Source organism: Helianthus annuus, chromosome 9, assembly GCF_002127325.2.
Source record: "Helianthus annuus cultivar XRQ/B chromosome 9, HanXRQr2.0-SUNRISE, whole genome shotgun sequence".
NCBI lineage: Eukaryota > Viridiplantae > Streptophyta > Magnoliopsida > Asterales > Asteraceae > Helianthus > Helianthus annuus.
In genome coordinates this window covers 111,220,988-111,243,256 of record NC_035441.2, presented here as the reverse complement: position 1 = coordinate 111,243,256, position 22,269 = coordinate 111,220,988, and the positions used below count along the sequence as shown (strand labels likewise).

The 22,269-nt window shown below is 37.8% G+C and overlaps 1 protein-coding gene and 1 long non-coding RNA gene across 5 annotated transcripts; both read left to right on the top strand.

Moving 5' to 3' along the window:
* Positions 1–10,371: 10,371 nt before the first annotated feature.
* LOC110895829 lies at positions 10,372–18,914 on the top strand. 4 transcript variants are annotated; one of them, XR_002567407.2, is made up of 7 exons: positions 10,372–10,531; positions 10,635–10,757; positions 10,980–11,074; positions 11,165–11,215; positions 11,731–12,409; positions 12,523–12,589; positions 18,829–18,914. It is a non-coding gene; the product is annotated as an uncharacterized LOC110895829 (long non-coding RNA). The 4 variants fall into 4 exon arrangements; XR_004866966.1 differs by having other exon boundaries at positions 10,398–10,531; positions 10,601–10,757; XR_004866965.1 differs by having other exon boundaries at positions 10,399–10,531; positions 10,601–10,757; positions 10,980–11,035.
* A 1,761-nt stretch (positions 18,915–20,675) lies between these two features.
* On the top strand, positions 20,676–22,269 carry LOC110897085 (putative calcium-transporting ATPase 13, plasma membrane-type). The gene is made up of 3 exons (XM_035977502.1): positions 20,676–20,761; positions 21,292–21,501; positions 21,574–22,269. The coding sequence occupies exons 2-3, from the start codon at positions 21,333–21,335 to the stop codon at positions 21,888–21,890; spliced, it is 486 nt and encodes a 161-aa protein (XP_035833395.1). The 5' UTR covers positions 20,676–20,761; positions 21,292–21,332; the 3' UTR covers positions 21,891–22,269.

Sequence of the window (22,269 nt, the reverse complement as noted above, 5' to 3'; positions counted from 1 at the left end):
ACACTTACCATTTCTTCGAGGAATAGGTGTTTAACTCTTTTAAAAACTTGGCATGAGGGGTTACTAAACAATGATTTTCGAAAGTAGGTGACAAGAGATTAATTTCTTCTAAATTAGACTCTTCTTGTAATTTAACGTTATCGGCCTCACCCCTTTCGTTGTTTAACTCATGTGTCGGTTTTTCACTTTCTTGTTCTTCCATTTTTACATTTTCAACTATCTCTACGTTATTGTTACAATTTAATTCTTCTCTTGCGCAGGACTCCTCTTCCCTTGCGCGAGATTCTTTTATGTAACGTTCGATAGTTTTAATGTGTTCTAATATCCTATTGGTCACTTCGGTGAGAGAAAAAGAATTTGGATCCTCAAAGCTTGAATCCGGTTGTTCGATCCTTGGCTCCTCATAGTACTCATATGAAGTAGATGGTTCACACCATTGTTCTTCATTGTAAGTATATGGTGGATAAGGGTCGAAACTTTGTTCTTCATAGTACTCATATGAGGTGGGTTGTTCACGCCATGGTTCCTCATAATAAGAGTATGAAGGTGGTGGCTCATATCTTGAGTCTTCAAAGTATGAGTATGAAGGCTCATACCTTGGTTCATCAAATATGAGTATGAGGGAGGAGGTTCATACCTTTGGTCTTCATAGGATGTGTATGAAGTTGATGGCTCGTACCTGGGCTCCTCATAATGGTTGTATGAAATGGATGGTTGATATGAGTTATTATATTGAACCGAGCGTGTGTTACGACAATTAGTGCAATAATTACCCCTATAATCATGCTCATCATAGGTGTAGTTGTAACCTCCTGAGTATTGATCCATAAGAATCACTCAGCAGACCACAACCAAGTCTCGGGACCAGAAAACAAAAATAAAGACGGAAACAGAAGCAGGACACGGCCAAGTGTTCAGTGAACACGGCCCCGTGGTCAGGATCTGTATCTGGGCGTTTTAATTAAAGTTACTGGTCACGTTGAGCACGGGGGCGTGTTCAGTGGACACGGCCCCGTGTTCAGACTCTGTATCTGGGTATCTAGCTAAAAATATGCAGCACGGGGGCGTGTTCAGTGAGCACGGCCCCGTGTTCAGGCTACTGTAAATGCAAACTAAACTAAAATGCAGAAAAATGAGCGCGCGTTTTAAAAAGGTTTTGAAAAACTGATTAGGCCGTCGATTTTAAGCTTTCTTAAAATCCTTGTGTCCCCGGCAACGGCGCCAAAAACTTGATGCGTGTCAGTGTGTATATATTTTTGATATATATTTTAAGCCCTTTGTACACTTTTAGCCAAGTTTTAAATTTATAAAACACGATAATTACTAACACTAAACACACATATGGGCAAGTGCACCCATCGTGGACGTAGTATAGTGTTGGTAAGATACCCGCCATCCAATACCTATGGGCATTGAAGGAGTTAACTTATGAGGGGGTCAAAGAGTTTGGATCCCCGCCATCCAATACCTATGGGCATTGAAGGAGATCCTACTAAATTTGACCCAGGTCCCTTGCAGGACCTCTAAACGCTGAACAAGGGCAAGACCCTTACCAAACCGTTCCCTTAACCCCCGACCAGGTAGCCAACATACCTCCATATAGACCGTGGAGATATGAATGGTGAAAATCTTTTATTTTATATAGACAGTAAAATAATGCCAAGACACCACGGACAAACGATAAGGAAAGATCACCTTCAACATAAGTAACTAGTTATTAAAGTCATTAATACAAAACCAAATAAAAAGTGCAAAAGATTAAAAATAAAAAGTATTATACTAAACACTTGTCTTTACCAAGTGATGTAAGAGACTTAGGCAAACATGGCCTTGATTGTCAAGAACTCTTACGATCAATCTTGGATCCCGAGACGACTCACACACTCTACGATGGACAATGGATGATGGTGGTGGATGATGGTGTTATGGTGGTGGTGGGTGGTGGATGAAGTGTGAGAGAGGTGGTGTGCCAAGGGATGAGTTGAAATGAAGCCAAGCACTCCTATTTATAGGCTAAACAGAAGCCTGGGCACGGCCCCGTGTCCGCTGGACACGGCCCCGTGCCCGTCTGACACTCTCTCTCTTCATTAATTGTAATTCGCAATTACAATAAATGCACCTGCAGCACTCTGACCACGCCCCTGTGTCCGCTGGGCACGGCCCCGTGGTGGGCAATAGAAGCTTCTACCACTTTGTCTTTTGTGCCAGGGCTGACCATCCTGGACACTGCCCCGTGCTCGCTGAGCACGGCCTCGTGTTGAGCTGGACACGCCCCGTGTTCGCTGGGCACAACCCCATGCTCAGCTGGGCAGAGCCCCATGCTCAGCTTTCTTCTTGTTTTTGCTTTAGTAGATGCTGTCGAGGAGTCGGGCATGCCACGTTTCTTCCTTTTCTTTGTATTTATGTTGGATTTGGCTGCATTTTTGCTTCTTTTGTTCATTTAAACTCTTTTAACCCTGAAAATACAAAAGAAAGACAAAAGCACACTTTTTCCAACATTAGTACTTAAAAAGGGTTAGTTTTATGCCTTATTTGATGTAATTTATATGTTGCATTTTACACACATTAAATACCCCCACACTTGAATCTTTGCATGTCTTCAAGCAAAACTCTTTAATATGTGGCTAACACCCCCAAATGGAATGGGTAGAAGAGAAGGTTTTGGGCTTGTCTTGAGTGTCGGGAATCCAAGATCTTTATTGGGTTTTATTTTTATACTATTTACAATCCTATTCGTTATTATTTATTTAGAACGTTTCATAAGAGAAATTACTTATTTGGGCCTAACATGCCTCTTTAAAATTTCATTTATATATACAAGTTCACATACCTCACGGGAGAAATCACTCACACTCGGCCGAAGGTGTATTTTTTTAGTGAATCACTCGAGAGCGGCATGGAACTTATTCCTACCATAAGCTTGCCAAGCAATCAATTCTCCTCCTTTTTAACTTTATACCTTTGTAAATATCAAGAGGACTTTTTGGGTGAAGGGTTAGGCTTGGGCTAAAGGTGGGTGGTTGGGTTAGTGGTTAGTAAAAGGGCGAAAAGCGTAAAAAGCGTCGGTTTTCGTAAGACTTTTTTTTTTTGACTTTTTATTTTAATGAAGCAATTTTTCAAACAAAGTTCTTTTTGATAACATTGTTTGTTTATTTCTTTTGGCTTCATTATATCATCATTTTTCTCCTTTTTTTTTTGATAAGGAAGTCATAAGAAAAACCGCGCTTTGTTACTAAAATAAAGGGTTTAAAATGAAAAAAGGGTTTTGGTGGGAAAAAAGGTGTTTGTTTTGGGTTAAGAAATGAAAAAGTTTAGACTCAAAGGGGTTAACTAGGGGGATTTTGGGTAGGTGATAAAAAAAAGAAAAATAATGGTGTAGAAATAAAAAGGGGTTAGTCCTAATGCCTCCATCATTTACTTACTCGGGTTTAAGTTGGTAAGGACCGGGAATGTATCGTCATGGCAAGTTCTAGAGTCGTAAGAAACCAAGCGGTTATTCACACAAGAAACGAAAAATGAGAATTTAGTTTAAAGATATGTATTTGTATGCTCAATAAAGGCTCAAAACTCACTTTTGTGGGAATGGGTTTTTAATGTGATCAAGTATATATAATCAAATTTTACTTAGACTTGTCATGCCTTTTCATAATTTTCTTATATTGGTTCTTTTTATCACGACGCTATCGGTTGTAAATTTGTAAAAATATAACCTTTTTAGAACTTGTTATTCCCAAATTAAACCAAGAAAAGTAAAAAAAAAAACGAAAAATTTTTGAAAAAATTTGGGGTGATTAGCGGTTCCAATAGAGTTTTGTGTAAGGCTTGTTATTAGAACTTGCAAAATTCAAGGTTTTAGCATCCCCCCCACACTTAAATTACACATTGTCCTCAATGTGTTCCAAAAATAAGTTTTTCCGGTTGATTAAAATGTGTAAAAGTGGGTTAAAAACAAGATTTTATGGTACTGGGTAGCTGAACACGGGGTGGTGTTGGCTGAGCACGGCCCTGTGTCTAGACTACCAGTACCAAAAGTAAACAGAAGGCTGGGCACGGGGGCGTGTTCACTGAGCACGGCCCCGTGTCCAGGTACTTGAACTGGGCATTTCTGCAGATTTTTGGGCACGGGGGCGTGTTGGGTTAAGCACGACCCCATGCTGAACTTGCTGTAATGAAGAAAAATTGTCGAGAGGCTCTGTTTTTGTGCTTGGGGTGTTGGTTCAAGCTTCCCTTAGTGTCCTTCACCATCCCGAGTGTGTTTTATTCCTGCAAATTAAAACTAAACTAGAAAGCATATAAGTTAAACTAATCTAAAACTAAGGATAGTTCCGCGGAATGCCTCCGTGGTACGCCACGTTTATAAGGGTCCTTGGCTAGACCCTCCTTATCGGGTGGTTCTGGCTCATCTTCAATTAGGGGGTCATTATTGCCAAAAGGATATTTCATTGAGCGCTCAAGGTCTATGCTCCTTTTGAATGCCCTTAACTGAAGAGGTAGATTGTTGAATTTCCGGTTTTTCACAGCTTTATGAGTTTGTACAAAAGGTTTTCCCAAGACTAAAGGAGCGTCATCGAGGATGACAAAGTCGGTTGGGATTACCATTTGATTTGTTTGAACCAAAACATCTTCAACTACACCGATTGACTTTATCACTTTCCGATCGGATAGAAAAATGGGTATTTGAAGTGGAGTAAAATCACTAATACTTAATTTTTCAAAAATGTAGTTAGGCATTATGTTAACACAAAGATCTTTATCAATGGTGATATTACTAATAAATGAATTTTGAAAGAAATATGGAACCGGTGTAATGTTAATTTCAAAAGGATCTTCTTTTATTAGCGAGGTTTGATCATTAGTTAACCTAACACTTACCATTTCTTCGACTTTAATACTAGTGTTTAACTCTTTTAAAAACTTGGCATGAGGGGTTACTAAACAATGATTTTCGAAAGTAGGTGACAAGAGATTAATTTCTTCTAAATTAGACTCTTCTTGTAATTTAACGTTATCGGCCTCACCCCTTTCGTTGTTTAACTCATGTGTCGGTTTTTCACTTTCTTGTTCTTCCATTTTTACATTTTCAACTATCTCTACGTTATTGTTACAATTTAATTCTTCTCTTGCGCAGGACTCCTCTTCCCTTGCGCGAGATTCTTTTATGTAACGTTCGATAGTTTTAATGTGTTCTAATATCCTATTAGTCACTTCGGTGAGAGAAAAAGAATTTGGATCCTCAAAGCTTGAATCCGGTTGTTCGATCCTTGGCTCCTCATAGTACTCATATGAAGTAGATGGTTCACACCATTGTTCTTCATTGTAAGTATATGGTGGATAAGGGTCGAAACTTTGTTCTTCATAGTACTCATATGAGGTGGGTTGTTCACGCCATGGTTCCTCATAATAAGAGTATGAAGGTGGTGGCTCATATCTTGAGTCTTCAAAGTATGAGTATGAAGGCTCATACCTTGGTTCATCAAAATATGAGTATGAGGGAGGAGGTTCATACCTTTGGTCTTCATAGGATGTGTATGAAGTTGATGGCTCGTACCTGGGCTCCTCATAATGGTTGTATGAAATGGATGGTTGATATGAGTTATTATATTGAACCGAGCGTGTGTTACGACAATTAGTGCAATAATTACCCCTATAATCATCCTCATCATAGGTGTAGTTGTAACCTCCTGAGTATTGATCCATAAGAATCACTCAGCAGACCACAACCAAGTCTCGGGACCAGAAAACAAAAATAAAGACGGAAACAGAAGCAGGACACGGCCAAGTGTTCAGTGAACACGGCCCCGTGGTCAGGATCTGTATCTGGGCGTTTTAATTAAAGTTACTGGTCACGTTGAGCACGGGGGCGTGTTCAGTGGACACGGCCCCGTGCTCAGACTCTGTATCTGGGTATCTAGCTAAAAATATGCAGCACGGGGGCGTGTTCAGTGAGCACGACCCCGTGTTCAGGCTACTGTAAATGCAAACTAAACTAAAATGCAGAAAAATGAGCGCGCGTTTTAAAAAGGTTTTGAAAAACTGATTAGGCCGTCGATTTTAAGCTTTCTTAAAATCCTTGTGTCCCCGGCAACGGCGCCAAAAACTTGATGCGTGTCAGTGTGTATATATTTTTGATATATATTTTAAGCCCTTTGTACACTTTTAGCCAAGTTTTAAATTTATAAAACACGATAATTACTAACACTAAACACACATATGGGCAAGTGCACCCATCGTGGACGTAGTATAGTGTTGGTAAGATACCGAGGTCGTCCAAGGACACAAGAGCTTTTAGTACCGGTTTATCCTCAACGTCTAATCAAATCAAAAAGTTAGAAAAGGTTTTTAAACTAAAAAAAATAAAAACTAACTAAATGCTGAAAAATAAAATAAAATAAAAACAGATAGACAAGATGAATCACTTGGATCCAACTCGTGTATTAGTATAGCCTTTGATTATTTTCGCACTTTTGCACTTGTTTAAGAGATTATCTTAGCTATTGTAGTAGGCCCCTCTTTTGAAGGCGACGGTACCCTCAACCCAGTAGTTTGAGTCAGCAAGGATACAATCCTAAAGGGTTGGATTATTGGAAGATAATTAATTAAGTTATTAATGCAAATTGTGGTAGGCCCCGCTTTTGGCGGTGACGTTACCCTCGGCTAAGTAGTCTGAGTCAGCAGGGATACAGTCCTAAATAGCCGGGTTATAGTATTAATAGTAGTTAACTTATGAGGGGGTCAAAGAGTTTGGATCCCCGCCATCCAATACCTATGAGCATTGAAGGAGATCTTACTAAATTTGACCCAGGTCCCTTGCAGGACCTCTAAACGCTGAACAAGGGCAAGGGCCTTACCAAACCGTTCCCTTAACCCCCGACCAGGTAGCCAACATACCTCCATATAGACCGTGGAGATATGAATGGTGAAAATCTTTTATTTTATATAGACAGTAAAATAATGCCAAGACACCACGGACAAACGATAAGGAAAGATCACCTTCAACATAAGTAACTAGTTATTAAAGTCATTAATACAAAACCAAATAAAAAGTGCAAAAGATTAAAAATAAAAAGTATTATACTAAACACTTGTCTTTACCAAGTGATGTAAGAGACTTAGGCAAACATGGCCTTAATTGTCAAGAACTCTTACGATCAATCTTGGATCCCGAGACGACTCACACACTCTACGATGGACAATGGATGATGGTGGTGGATGATGGTGTTATGGTGGTGGTGGGTGGTGGATGAAGTGTGAGAGAGGTGGTGTGCCAAGGGATGAGTTGAAATGAAGCCAAGCACTCCTATTTATAGGCTAAACAGAAGCCTGGGCACGGCCCCGTGTCCGCTGGACACGGCCCCGTGCCCGTCTGACACTCTCTCTCTTCATTAATTGTAATTCGCAATTACAATAAATGCACCTGCAGCACTCTGACCACGCCCCCGTGTCCGCTGGGCACGGCCCCGTGGTGGGCAATAGAAGCTTCTACCACTTTGTCTTTTGTGCCAGGGCTGACCATCCTGGACACTGCCCCGTGCTCGCTGAGCACGTCCCCGTGTTGAGCTGGACACGCCCCGTGTTCGCTGGGCACAGCCCCATGCTCAGCTGGGCACAGCCCCATGCTCAGCTGGGCACAACCCCATGCTCAGCTTTCTTCTTGTTTTTGCTTTGGTAGATGCTTTCGAGGAGTCGGGCATGCCACGTTTCTTCCTTTTCTTTGTATTTATGTTGGATTTGGCTGCATTTTTGCTTCTTTTGTTCATTTAAGCTCTTTTAACCCTGAAAATACAAAAGAAAGACAAAAGCACACTTTTTCCAACATTAGTACTTAAAAAGGGTTAGTTTTATGCCTTATTTGATGTAATTTATATGTTGTATTTTACACACATCACTTTCCTAGCAAATAAGCATCCTAAATACCTGTCACATACGTTAAAATAAAGTCAATACATATAATGTAAAGGTGAGCATACAAGTTGATAATAGCATATAGAGTTTGAATAGTTTACGCATAACCAGCACGTACACAGAGGAAAACGAAGCATGTTAATTATCGACATGGACCTATCGATACCAATGACTGCGGGTTGACCGTCTGAGACGGTTCGCAATACATGATTACCACCGTAATCCATGCAAGTAATTGTCCTTAACAACCCCCGTGTGAACGGGTGCTGAGTCCAAACTATAGTACTACGTCGTTAAGGCAGGTAGACAGCATTCCACGTGTAAACACAATCAACAAGCATTCATTAAGTCACGTAATTCATGCATATTGGTTAGCGTTCAAATAGTTTGAGTAGTGTGATCGATTGTGTTTTGATATAAGCAACGTATGTAACACCCAAAAGTGCTAAGAGCAAAAAGGGATCGAGTATACTCACAGTGATTGATTATGGATTGAAGGGAGCGCTGAGAGTAGGGTTAGCCTGAATAGTTCGATAGCACAACAATGAGTAACGTGGAAATGTAAACAAATGTGGATGGATCGAATAGGCTGGTCGATCGAACGGCAGGTTCGATCGAACGGGCTGTTCGATCGGCTGGTATGTCCGTTTGGACAGTCCTGTCTGATCGGCCGGTAGGCTTGATCGGCTAGGCCATTCGAGTGGATTGTTTCTTCCTCTGGTGTGTTTGTGTTTGAGGATTTGAACTTTTGAAGTTTTCGTTGTAGTATATGAGAACACTAAGGTGTTCTTACCTTTCAGGTAGATCGATCGAACGGTCCGTTCGATCGGCCGGCTTAACCGATCGGCTGGGAACTTTTGAAGTGGTTCTCAACAGGATGTCGCTCGATCGAACAGACTGTTCGATCGACTGGCATTCCCTACTACGAACGAGTTGTAAAATCAATCAGGTGTTGAAGCATAGTATCTCATGATCCGAACAGTAACGTTCACCAATCGAGTAACATATTCGATCGAACACCACTTCGTCAATACCATACCTCAGGAAGTTTGAAAAGTGAGACGCCATGTGCTAGCCGATCGGCTGGCATGTCCGACCGGCTGGGCTGTTCGAACAGCCTAGCCGTTCGGCCAGCAAGTCTGACCTGGTCGGCCTTTCGTCTAACTCTTGGCTGTTTAATTACTTGTTGTCATATCGAGGTAGTTTGATAATGAGTTGAACTATGATATCCTCCGTTCCTACTCGTTTCTTCGGCTCGGGCAGGAATCACCCAGGTCCGGCCGGTGAACGGTTCGGAACGTCGGTTTAGAGTTTAACCCATTGTCGGTGAACCTTGTATATAGAATCCGAATCTTGAACCTCTTGACTGTTAGAATGATTAGTTAGCCGGTTCAAGCTCCGTTTCTACCGGTTTTAAGGTTTCGAGTGTAAAAGGTTGAAGAAGGTTGGAAACTATTAATAAAAATGTTAAGATTCTTACAAATCTTAGTTTGTTTATGTGGAAACCGGTCAGATCTAAGCTATTCATGGCTGAATGAGGCCAAAGTTTGGTGTTCTTCAAGAACACCATGATGACATCACTCAAGAACACTTAGACCTTGGTGATTTCACGGTTAGAAATCGAGTTTTGAAAGATGGAAAGGTGTAGAATCATGCAATGATCAAAATCGTACAAGAATTAGGGTGAAAACTTACCGGAGTTGGGAGAAATCCGAGAAAAGGTGAAGAAGAAGGCTGGTTCGGTCAGAGCTTTCCAAAAATAGAAAGTGTGACAATGACAGCCCTATTTATAGGCTCCAAAAGAGGAAAGTGGCAGCCGATCGGCCAGGAGCTCCGATCGAATGGGCTGCTCGATCGGCTAGGAAGATGCTAGCCGATCGGCTGGCCTGTTCGACCAGGATGCCTCCTGTTCGATCCGCGACCCACTTTGAGCGTTTCGCGATGATTTTCGATGTTTCGATTTCGATGGACGATGATACGAATACGATAGAGTTCCTAGTCAAATTACTTTCAGTCCCAATCACTATATCTACATACAAGCATCTACATTTCACGTTTCAATGTCGGTTTCGATTGAGTTTGATTGCTTTTCGAGTTTCGATTCGATTTTCGATTGATTCGCTTGAATACCACACCAAAACATATAAGTAAAACACGCACAAGTAACACATAAGGCACACACACACGTAATACAATACCAGAGTTCACATAATTCGAGTCTCGAGCTTGATTGATGAATCGATTAGCTTGATTATTGATTGATTAGCTTTATCGCATTGTTACTTCCTACTATTCACAGTCGTAAATCGGTCGCATTGATTAAACATTCGATCATTTCATTTAGACAACACTTACTCCACATAATACAAAAAGTAAAAAGAAACATTAATAGTCAAAGAAGTCAAAGTTGACTTGGACTTGGACTTTGACTTTGACTTTGACATTCGAAAATACGGGGTGTTACACTAGAACTCGATCTAAGTCTTTCTGTTTATCAGATTTCCTTCTTCCTCTTAACCCTAATTTGATTTCACTTGGCCTCTGTTCTCACTGCTTCCCCTGTTATCTAGATCTCTGTTAACTATCAATCAAGATTGTTGTTTTTCAGCCCAATTCCAAGCACAGCCAGGTTTGTCGAGGTCTTTTGTTTATCTCACAGTTTGTTTTTTTGTTTTTTTTGTTACTGACCTATTTCTAGGGTTTCTGGCATAAATCTATTGATCGATTTCTAGGGTTTCTGGCATAAATCGATTTTAATACCAAATGCCGATCAATAACATGTAAAGAAAAATCGTCAGGAGAATCAGCTCGGGATATAATACCAGTATCAAGAAAAAAATCGATTCAAGCATCAGGTATGTTTAATCTTTCCTAATACCAAATCATTTTTCAATTCTATTTATTCTTCCTAAATGGTTACTTCTCCATTTGTGTTTTTGTTGTTAATAACCGTTTCATCTTTTGAGCAATTAGAGTTTTTGTTCCTTAATTGTTATGTAATTTTCTGATTTATATGTTTTTTACATGACATCGGCTATCTTTTATCTAATTTCGTTTCAATTCTAATGTTGTTAAAGCACAACGAAGAAGACAAATATCGATAAGAGTACAGGACAGAAGGGCAAAGCCTCAAGTAAGGATTCTCGTGTTCTGATGCTTTCTTCGTCTTCATGTAAATACCATTTGTTTCATGCTTCCAGATCTGAAGATATCAATTTGTTTGTTATTTAATAATAATTTTGGTGTTTTTTTTCATATCTAGGGTTTGCTTCTGCCCTTTCGTATTCTCCCCCTACTACTGCAATGTTCAAAGGTTCATTTCCATTTTAGTATATTGGATTTTTTTTCTATTTTTTTTCAATTTTGTGACAATAATATTATGGATTTTGGTTTGATACTTTGTGGTTGTGTTATGGGTGGTCAGCTTGATTTACACATTCCATTTGGTGTCGTGTATCAGGTAAAAGATGCCCTTGATACTTGGTAGAGATAGCAAGCAACATATTTGTTTTGTGTTGTCTTTTATATTGAAATAATATTAATAATTATGCTTTTCTAATGAAGATAGTGGTCTATACACAAAGCTGACTTAGTTTTGATTAATAATCTGCATTTATGTAATACTACAAAGTTTTGCTGGATTAACATGGAATTGACATGTTCTCAGTGATTAACTCTATGATTTAATTGATTAATGCTATGGACATTGAATCTATGATTTAATTGATTAATGCTATGGACTAACAGTTTTAGCCAAAAATAATGATTTATAATAGCAAACATTTAATTTTATAGATGACGTTTGGTGAAGTGGATTGTTTTATGTAGGTGAAGGTGGAAACGAGAGTGGCTATCGGTGATCCGAGGGATGTGATCTGCGATGTGGCGGAAAAGATGGGTGTTGATATTGTGGTGTTGGGTGGTCATGGGTACAGTTTGATCAAGAGACAAGTTTCCTACTTCCTCGCTAGATTAGTTTATGATGGTAAATTAGGAATTTTAGGGCATGCATTGGTCAGTTTTGGCTCCAAAAACAAATTACACCCAAAAGGGGTTACATCAAGCTTAAATGTATTGGCTGTCATAGAAGTTCGGCTTCGTTACAATTTGCCACTGATATTAATTTTTCATTGTTTTGGAACTTTCTTGGATTACATGTAGCTTTTAAAGGTGAATGAACACGTTGTCAAGATCAAGCGGTAAGTCGAAGCTTGCATATGAGATGTATCGAGTAATGGATTTGGTTATTACATACATGGATGGGGTTTTAATTGTTTTTTTAGTTGGCTGGAACTCTAATCTTGGAGGGATACTACTTGCTACGAATACGTCTTTTCAGCCTTTCCTTTTATTATCTATCATTTTTTTATTAGACTGATTGGTGTACTATTCCTTTGAAGCGTAAATGGTGAAGGGCTGGCACCCGGTCGCTATCGTTTGAAAGTAGGGTTTTTGTTGATTGTCAATCATCTTGGTGATATGTATCTATCATCTGCTAGTAAAAAGTGTATGTTACATTAAAATTATCATCTAAGTTTTTGTTGTTTTATGTATTGTGGACTGTTAAGACATGATTTAAAATCAATATCTAAGTTTCTAACTTAGACTTCATTGTTCCAGTATTGAAAACAACTGATCAACAACATGCTGGTAGTATTACACCAAACAAGATACAGAGAAGTACATGGTAGATTAGTTGTTTACTATTCACAACCTAACTACTTTTTTATGTCCCCCTGTTTGCTATTATTTTCTTTGAGTATTTTTTTACTGTTCCTTTTGTGTTGACTTAAGGCGTCTGCGACTACGTTTGCCTTTCCTTCGTGATATTGAATATCACAGTCGTAATCACTCAGGATTTCCATCCATCTTCTTTGCCTCATGTTTAACTCTTTTTGCCTAAATATATACCTTAAACTCTTATGATCTGTATAAACAGTAAACTTACTTCCATACAGATAATGTCTCCATATTTTAAGGGCAAAAACTATAGCTCCTAATTCTAAATCATGAGTCGTATAGTTTTCTTCGTGCTTTTTCAATTGTCTGGAAGCATACGCAATTACCTTCTTGTGTTGCATCAACACACATCCGTATCCTAATTTTGAAGCATCACAATATACCTCAAAATCTTCTGTTCCTTCTGGTAAGGCTAAAATTGGAGCATTGGTTAATTTCTGCTTTAAGATTCTGAAGGCCTCTTCTTGTTTAGGTCCCCACTCAAACTTAGTGGCTTTACAGGTTAGCTTAGTTAACGGTATAGCTATCTTGGAAAAATCCTTAATAAACCGTCTATAATATCCAGCTAATCCTATAAAACTTCTAATTTCCATTGCAGTTTGCGGAACCTTCCAATTGGTAATTGCTTCTATCTTAGCAGGATCTACATGAATACCTTCGTGATTCACCATGTGTCCTAAAAATTGCACTTCTTGTAGCCAAAATTCACACTTCGAGAATTTAGCGTACAACTTTTCTTTTGTTAACAAAGTTAAGAGTGCATGCAAGTGCTGACAATGTTCGACCTGACTTTTTGAATAAATAAGTATATCGTCTATAAAAACAATTACAAATTTATCCAAATATGGTTTACAGATCCTATTCATCATGTCCATAAATGCTGTAGGTGCATTAGTTAATCCAAAGGGCATGACTGTAAACTCATAATGTCCATACCTAGTTCTAAAAGCAGTTTTAGGTATGTCTTCTTCTTGAACCTTTAATTGATGATATCCGGAGCGCAAATCTATCTTAGAAAAATATTTAGCGCCTTGTAATTGATCGAAAAGATCATCAATCCTAGGTAATGGGTATCGATTCTTAATTGTTACCTTATTCAATTCTCTATAATCGATACACATTCTCATCGATCCATCTTTCTTTTTCACAAACAACACTGGTGCACCCCAAGGGGATGAACTAGGTTGTATAAATCCTTTGCTTAGTAATTCATCTAATTGCTTCTTTAATTCTAACATTTCGGTAGGAGCTAATCGATAGGGTGCTTTGGCTATCGGTGTAGTTCCTGGAATTAGATGAATCCTAAATTCTACCTCCCTATCTGGTGGTAACCCAGGTAAATCTTCCGGAAATACATCTGGGTACTCTGAGACTACAGGAATTTCCTTAAGTTCTTTTCCTTTAGTACAAATGATTACTGAAATCATATATACTATTCCTTGTTTCCGTTCATAATTAGCAACTTTCATTACTGATATGAACTTTAGCGGCTTTCGAGGTTTATCTCCTGTAATCATGATTACTTTTCTAGTAGGTGATTGAATTTCTATAGAGTTTCTATCACAAATGATTTGAGCATGGTTGGCTATTAACCAATCCATTCCTAACACAACATCGAACTCAGCTAATTTCATTGGTAATAGGTTTGCAACAAATTTATGATCTGAGAGTTCTATTTCTACTTTTTTGCAAAACCTGATTGATTTTTACTGAATTTCCATCTGCGGTTTCGACTATAAAAATCTGCCTAACGGTAGTTAAGGGTAACTTAAGAGCTTGACAGAATGAAGTTTTTATAAAACTTTGGTTTGCACCAGAGTCAAATAATACTTTTGCATAAACGTTGTGAACTAGAAACGTACCGGCAATAACATCCGGAATGAGCTCTGCTTCTTGAGTGGTTAGCTGGAATGCTCTGGCATTCTTCTTAGTAGCTCCTTCGGTTGCTTTGGGTTTGTTGTCTACTGGGTTGGCTAACTTAGGACATTCTGTTTTGAAATGTCCGGCTTCTCCACAATTGTAACAAATTATGGATTTCTTCCTGCAATTTTCTTCACGATGTCCTATCGTTTTGCAAAAATTGCAAAGTTTGTTACATTTTCCAAAATGTCTCTTTTTGCAAATTTTGCAGAATGGCTGTGCTGAAGATTGCCCTGCCCCTCTTTTCTTGAAATTACTACTATTACCTACCTTAAATCCTTGGGTAATTTTCTGGGCTAATTCCTTCTTCCTGTCTTCATCTCTTGTGCGTATCAGTTCATCGGTTAGGGTGTTAGCTAATTCTACTGCATCGTCAATAGTGCGAGGTCTCGCAGCCTTAACGATATTTCGAATTTCGCTAATTAATCCCCAAATATAGCGAGAAATGAGTACCGGTTCTGGCAAAGCCAGGTTAGGTACCACTCTAGCATATTCGAAAAATGTCGAAGTATAACTACGACAATCCACATCTAACATCCGATGAGTTAGGAACTTATTTGCCATTTGTTCCTTTTCATACTCAGGACAGAATTTTCTTTCTACCAAACTCTTAAATTCTTCCCAAGTCATAGCATAAGCCCTATCTCTTCCTTTAGCTTGTAACACAGTGTTCCACCATTCAAGTGCTCCTTCTTTAAACAGATTTGATGCGTACATGACCTGATCATCTTTGGCACACTTACTTATTGCAATTACTGCTTCAGTTTTCTCGAACCAACGCAGCGATGCAGTTGCCCCTTCGTTGCCTGCAAATTCAGTGGGTTTGCAAGCAAGAAATTCCTTGAAAGTGCAACCCGGTGCTGCAGCCTTTCGTTTCTTAGGGAGCGGCGTGTGCTGGGATTCATTATCATGATTAGCATGATTATTACCCCCGTTTATACTATTACTGAAGTTATCCTCAATAGTATGTTTACTAGGAATAATATGTTGCGGTTCGATTGGACTTTTTACAGCAGCAACAAATGCTGGAATAGCATTGGCTATCCCTTGAGCAACAATATTTTCGATATCTTGTCTAGTCATATATTGATCTCCTGGATGTTGCTCCGACTGATTAACCTCATTTACTGGTTCATTACCATTATTTGCCATCTGATGATATATAATAATTTTTATTAGTATTTGATAAATAGTAATCATACATAAACAATCAGACAATTTATAATACACGTATAGTCAAAACTATCGATTTCTCGATTCCATTTCATATCCGTTATAGTATGCATCACTACACACAGATATTTTACAAAGTTTTATTTTATGTTACAGACTGATTTCACTATTTACTATACTATTACACAACTATAGTTTTACCATCCTCCTATCCCTCGTTACTCGTCATCCTAAAAACGAAGTTCCCTTTCGTCATATTTCCAAGCAATCTGTCCCCCTATCTCCCTGATTCTATTCCCCGCATCCATCAACTCTTCACCGAAATGGCGAAGTTCAGCCATATTCTCAGTGCTCATTGGTGGATTAGGTAGGGGTTCTGGATCGAATTGCGGAAAGAAGGAATAAGGGTCGTTGACAATATTTTAAAATTGCCAATCATTAGTCCACCATTCTTCCATTTCTATAGGTTGAGCGTGGACTATTAGTTCTGGGATTGCTGGTGCAAAATTCATAGGGAGTGGATTTTCACTAGGATAGGTAAAAACGTTTGTATTGACAGGCTGAATAGTCTCACAGTTTGCCAATAGAAAATCTATTTTATCCTGAAAAGTTATTCCCTGGTTTTGGTTTGAACTCTCCCCGATCTCTACCTGAGTTGGTCTAGAACCTTGTCCTACTTCCATTTCTATTTCTTTAGAATATTCCTCAAACTGTATTTCCATTTGCCTAGAATCTTTCCTAACTTCAGTTTCCATCTCTTGCTGTTTAGAACTCTCCTTGATTACAATTTCTTTTCCTTTTTCTAAAGGGTTGTTTATTTTAGGAAGTTTCGGAACTGGATTTTTCCTACGAATACGACTACCCCATACATAATTCTTCTTTTTCTTTCGTTTTGGCTTTATCAAAGGTGGAGCATGGAATGCTACAGGTTGGTCCACATCAGCAAAGTATCCAGTAAACTCTTGGGAAACTTCTATATTCACCGGGTAAAGATTGAGGTTCTGAAAAGCTTCAGATATCTCGCTCATGCTGTGTAGTATATATACAAAATGCACAGAAATGCTAAGTTAAAACTTTGGAACAAAGTTTAACAAATAAACATCAAAGTTTTATTGCACACTATTTGTACAAAATAACAGAAAAGAACACACTCAGATTTATTTATTTATTTACTGAGAAGTGTTATTACTAGACTTAGGGTATTTAAAGATTTGCATGTTCTGCTACAGTGGCTAGCATATACAAATTTGCCCATTTCTCGTCTAGCTTATCTTCCCAAGGTGATTTATTGATTAACTCCTGGGTTTCCTTTTTAATTCTCTTTTCCCGGATTTGCTCCTTACTTTTCTTAATAATCATACTCCTTTTTCTAGGAGAAAGCGGATTCTCATATTGTGCTTTTCGCACAAATATTCCTTCTTCAGGAATTGTAGGGAGCTTTGAAAATTTAGTTTTGGATGAACTTCCCTCTTCGTAGACTGACCTATCTAATTTAAGATAGATATCTTGCAACTTTTGCTTACCCATACTGTAACTAACAAATAGTCAATTTAATAAAACACATAATCACATAATAGTAATCAGGAAAAATTAAGTATCTATTAAATACTTAATTAGCTTAACTCAGTGGCTCTGATACCACCTTGTTTCTGTCACGGCCCCCGACCCGGTTTGACCCGTTTCAGGAGCCGCGGGACAGAAATCCCGTGATATTTATTTAATTGAGTTTAGCAGCGGAATTTTTAACATCAGGATCGTTATAAAGCTAAAAACTTTTCCCGATTATTTTATTTCACAACTCGGGATAAAACCCCGATAATTTACAATAATAAGATTTTTCTGATAAATCTTTATTTCAGAACATATTTCTTTATTTTATACTGAGCCACTATCTTAAGCTTGAAATGCTTCTCGGCACTTTTCCTGAATTACAGTAGATCACCTGAAACATGTTTGAAAAAGGTTTTGTCAGCGGGGAAATACTGAGTGAATCATTCAGTTTACTGAAAACGACACATTTGTTATAATTCACAGTATTAAGAGTTTTTACATATGTTTATTATCAACCAACTACCCACAGTATTTGTCACTCGACCGGATCTGTGACTGTGGTCATATCACCATTGGCTGCCCCAATGAATGACGTATATCACTTAATTTTAGGTTCGCCCACCTAATGTGATTAAAACTGTAGTAATGTGCACAATACCCCACATACTGGCTGTAATTTGGTGATTACATAAACTTAATCACTGTAATTATAACTCTGAAAATAATTTGGAGTATTGTAAAACAGTTGATAAAAAGAGAATGACTCACATTGCAGATTTAACACGGACAGAATATGATTTAGCCTGGTTAACCTAATTTCAATAATAATGCACACAAAACTGGGTTAGTGATCAATACAGCAGTCACGATAACTCACGAAATCAAATTCTCACAATGAACGACAAAGTGCAATACTTAAACATTCATCGATTTAACGACGAACGACAAAGTATAACCCAATGTGGGCGGCACTTAAACATTCTTTGGATATATTGATCTCGGAAAATGAATCGTAACAGCGATCGAGTAGTTACCCTGTTTTGCGGCAGCAATTCGAGTGCAGTGTGTGTGTTTAATTGTAGTATTTTGGTGTTAATTCGACGTACAGACAGCAATTGAACGTCGTTTTCATTTCTAATTTCAAGTCCCAGTGTCGGCTATTTATAGCCAGAAATACCCTCGCTTACGGACCGTATGCTTCAACCCTTACGGTCCGTAAGGGAAGCACATATGCTTACGGTCCGTAAGGTATTTTCCTTTACGGTCCGTAAAGGGTGCAGTCTATTTACCTAGACTAGCTGGAAACGGGACTAGCTTGCATGAATCATCAAAATTTCGAATTTCAATTGTGACAACGGATTTTGTTGATAATTATCAATTAGGGTTTACCCCCCCCCCCTGAGTTTTAGGGGCCCTGATCCTAATTCTGATTGTTCTGAAAATTTTAGGGTTAGTGCGGAATTACTTGGGTGTCTCAATTAGGGTTTCCTTATTGACTAATTATCATTCTAATTATAATTTTTTAATGAGAGTTGTTACAAGGTGTATGATCAATGAGGAGAATTGCAACAATGGATGTTTAGGAATATTTTAGAGCAATTATACCATAAGAGTTACTTTCAATAGTAAGTCACTAAGACTTTAGTTCTTTTCTCGCTATTCCTCATTTGTTGCATCGCAAGATTTATAAGATGAAAAAAAATTACTCTTTCATCACCAACATAGTTTGCGTAGGCGTATTATGGCCGGTAGGATTCAGTATTACATGGGTGGTAATCTTAACTAATGGTGGAAAAATTTGTGGGTCAGCTCAGTTGGATAATAGGCTAATTGGTATAATTTTTGAAATGGGTCAAGATGGGTTAACATTTTGACGCTGGTTCAAAGGGTGCATCCTTCACATGAATCACTTTATTCACATTAGCATTTTAGTTGGTCATGTTGGGAAAAATGCTTTGTTAGGTTAATTTTTCGGTATTAAGTTTTCTTGTAATGGGCTAACCATATCTTTAATCAATTTAAATAAGATATTACAAGGTGCCAGCTAGGTAATGGAACATTTGACTGGTTTTAGGTTATCTCTAATTGGATTCGCCTTTTCTTCACCTATTTTTTCCCTATCTTGATGTTTATCTCTACCACAAATTGTGTACTATTTGTGCTTTCCTTTTATTCATAATCTATGAAATATGACTTTTCTGCTCTATTTTATGCCCACCGATGGTTATGCATTTGACTTTTTTTTTAAATGGTTAACTGGGAAGTAGTCAATATGTCAATAATGTAACTCTTCAAGCTGGTCTTTCTCAAGGTCCATTTCTTTTACATTATTGCCATTTCATACAAAACCAACTTATTATTGACATGTCTTCCACGGACATGACATCATAATTAAAACTCACGGGTTTTTTCTTTATATGTATGTGTAAAATATTTCATTATGAAGCTCTATTCAATCACAATGCTTTAATATATACACACACACATATATATATATATATATATATGCATTCAAAAAACACGTTAATATATATAAAATAAAAAGCATGTTGGTATTTTTTATAGGTAACAGTTTCAACCGTTTTTACCAAAAACATGGGTGATCTGGTTTATGTTTATATTTAGTGGATCAAGTGGGTAAACTTTTAAATATTGTATAAAGATGGAACAAATCAAATGGGTCAAAAGGGATGCGATTCGCAATATGGGTCATATATAGTATATTAGTTATATGCAAAGTTTAAGAAAAGGGGAAAAGTGTATTTGACATGATTGAGTCAATGTTTGGTACGATGGTTTTTACTTCACAAGAAGCTTTGGTTGGTCCTCCAGAAAGACATGTTCAGTATGATACAAATGTTCGGGTAGAAGTCGATCTGGAAGAAGCCGCACAGCGTTTCAGCAAACATGGAGGGTGATATTTGTTGCCCATATATACCTACCACTTCAAGTGCTCCAACGTGGCAACTCAAATATTTGCATGAGAGTCCTCACCTTCCCCATGTTGACAGGGTATACAATCCTACATTATGACACTTGATATTCTCTTTTATTTTATTCCCTGATACGTTACTTAATTGTTTATTGACACATTGTACAAAAGTAATTTATGTGTTCGTGTTCAGATGGAACAAGAGGAAATACGATGCCAAATATAGAATGACCTCGGTTGTGCATGCGTTCGTAGGCAAGTTATTAAAACTGAAAGGGAGAAGGTGAAGCGTGATGGAATATTTGATCTGTAACTGAAGCTTACTATAGCTTTAGGTATGACTTGATTGATTGCTTATTTCAGAATGTACTAATGACGCCGCTATTTGAATATTATAGGATTTATCCTTCGTTTCATGATGAATCTCTTCTTATATAGGTTGCGCGTGTTGTTGTGGCAGGATTGGACTGGAATCAGAACAAGAAGTCCCTTTTAGTGTGCCTTTTGCTCTCTATTGAAACTAACTGGAAAGATGGTTGATAGGTAAATTTCACCTTTTTACCATTTTCTATCTATTTGTAAGAAAAACTTTTATCATCATAACCGCCATCACTCCCCCCATCTTAAAATGTCGCCCTTTTAGTGATCTCAAAACGTTCTATTAGCATGTCAAAGAAATGTCATTTATGCAACTCTTCCTAAAAAGGCTTTTATAGAAAACGAATGTTCTTTCTCGAAAATAGGAATCTGTGATAAGTGTTCAAAATTTGCATTAGCATTAACACTAAACCCACAGAAAATATTCAATTTTTTTACTTTTAGAATTCAGTTTCTGTCCTAATTTCATTAATAATGGTAGGTTTATGAATTCTATGCTAAAGAGTGTTCACCCTCTAAGACCGGATTGGCATGAAAAGTTTTAATTGTAGCTATGGGTGCATCAATTAATTCTTCTGATACTGATGTTTGTATACAAGTAATAGTTTTATTGTTTCTATAAGTTAAGCCTGTACAAAATGGTTGGTTTGTGTTACTATTAGTAATAGTTTTATCGAAGTTAACTTTTGGTGCAGTCCCTTTAATCGCGGTTCAACTCTTGTGGGTGAATCTAATCATGGACACTTTAGGCGCACTTGCGCTTGCTACAGAAGGGCCCACTAAGGAACTCTTGAACAAACCACCCGTGGGTCGTGTCGAACCTCTTATAACTAATATCATGTGGAGAAACCTACTTGCACAAGCTATTTTCCAGATTACTGTTCTATTAACGTTCCCTTTTAAAGGTAAGGCGATATTCAACGTGGATGAGCGGGTGAAAGACATAATAATATTTAATACTTTCGTGCTATGTCAAGTGTTTAATGAGTTTAACTCGAGGAAGCTGGAGAAAAGGAATATATACAAAGGTATTCACAAAAACAGATTGTTTGTTGGAATAATCGGGATTACGCTAATTCTCCAAGTTGTGATGATGGAGTTTTTGAAGAAGTTTGCGGATACAGAAAGATTAAATGGTGTGCAGTGGGGAAATTGTATTGGTATTGCAGCTTTATTGTGGCCTATTGGATGGGTTGTTAAGTTGATACCAGTACCTAAGATACAGTTCGCATGTATATATTCATATAGTTCATACACTTGTATACATTCGTTATATCCAAATGGAACAGCTTGAGTGCCTTGAAACTTCCAAAGTAATATCCAAATGCTTTTATACTTTTAGAATGATTTAATTAAATAAATTAGTTGTAAGAGCGGGACATGTTTTCGCTTTTACATGGAAGCTTATAACCTGATTTTCAACTTGATCTATGTTAAGTTTTTGATTCAGCTAAGATTTTGTGTTTTATTATGCAGATATGCAATGATAAAGATCAAGCAAATTCATGGTTCCGTGGCTTAAAACTGTACTTTACTCGCTTTGTTGTTTTAAAATTAAGGAATTTGGCTTGAGTTGTAGTCATATAAGTTTAATAAATTTTGGCCTTATTGAGTTTTTACACTATAATTTGTTTAACCAAGTGATATTAAGCCTATAATAATTGATTTTGTTA

Bases quoted from the DNA above. Each gene is read 5' to 3' on its own strand.
- LOC110897085 (XM_035977502.1), top strand. From the start codon at position 21,333: ATGGACACTTTAGGCGCACTTGCGCTTGCTACAGAAGGGCCCACTAAG. The intron at 21,502-21,573 runs GTAAGGCGATAT...TGCTATGTCAAG, and splicing joins ATTAACGTTCCCTTTTAAAG to TGTTTAATGAGTTTAACTCG.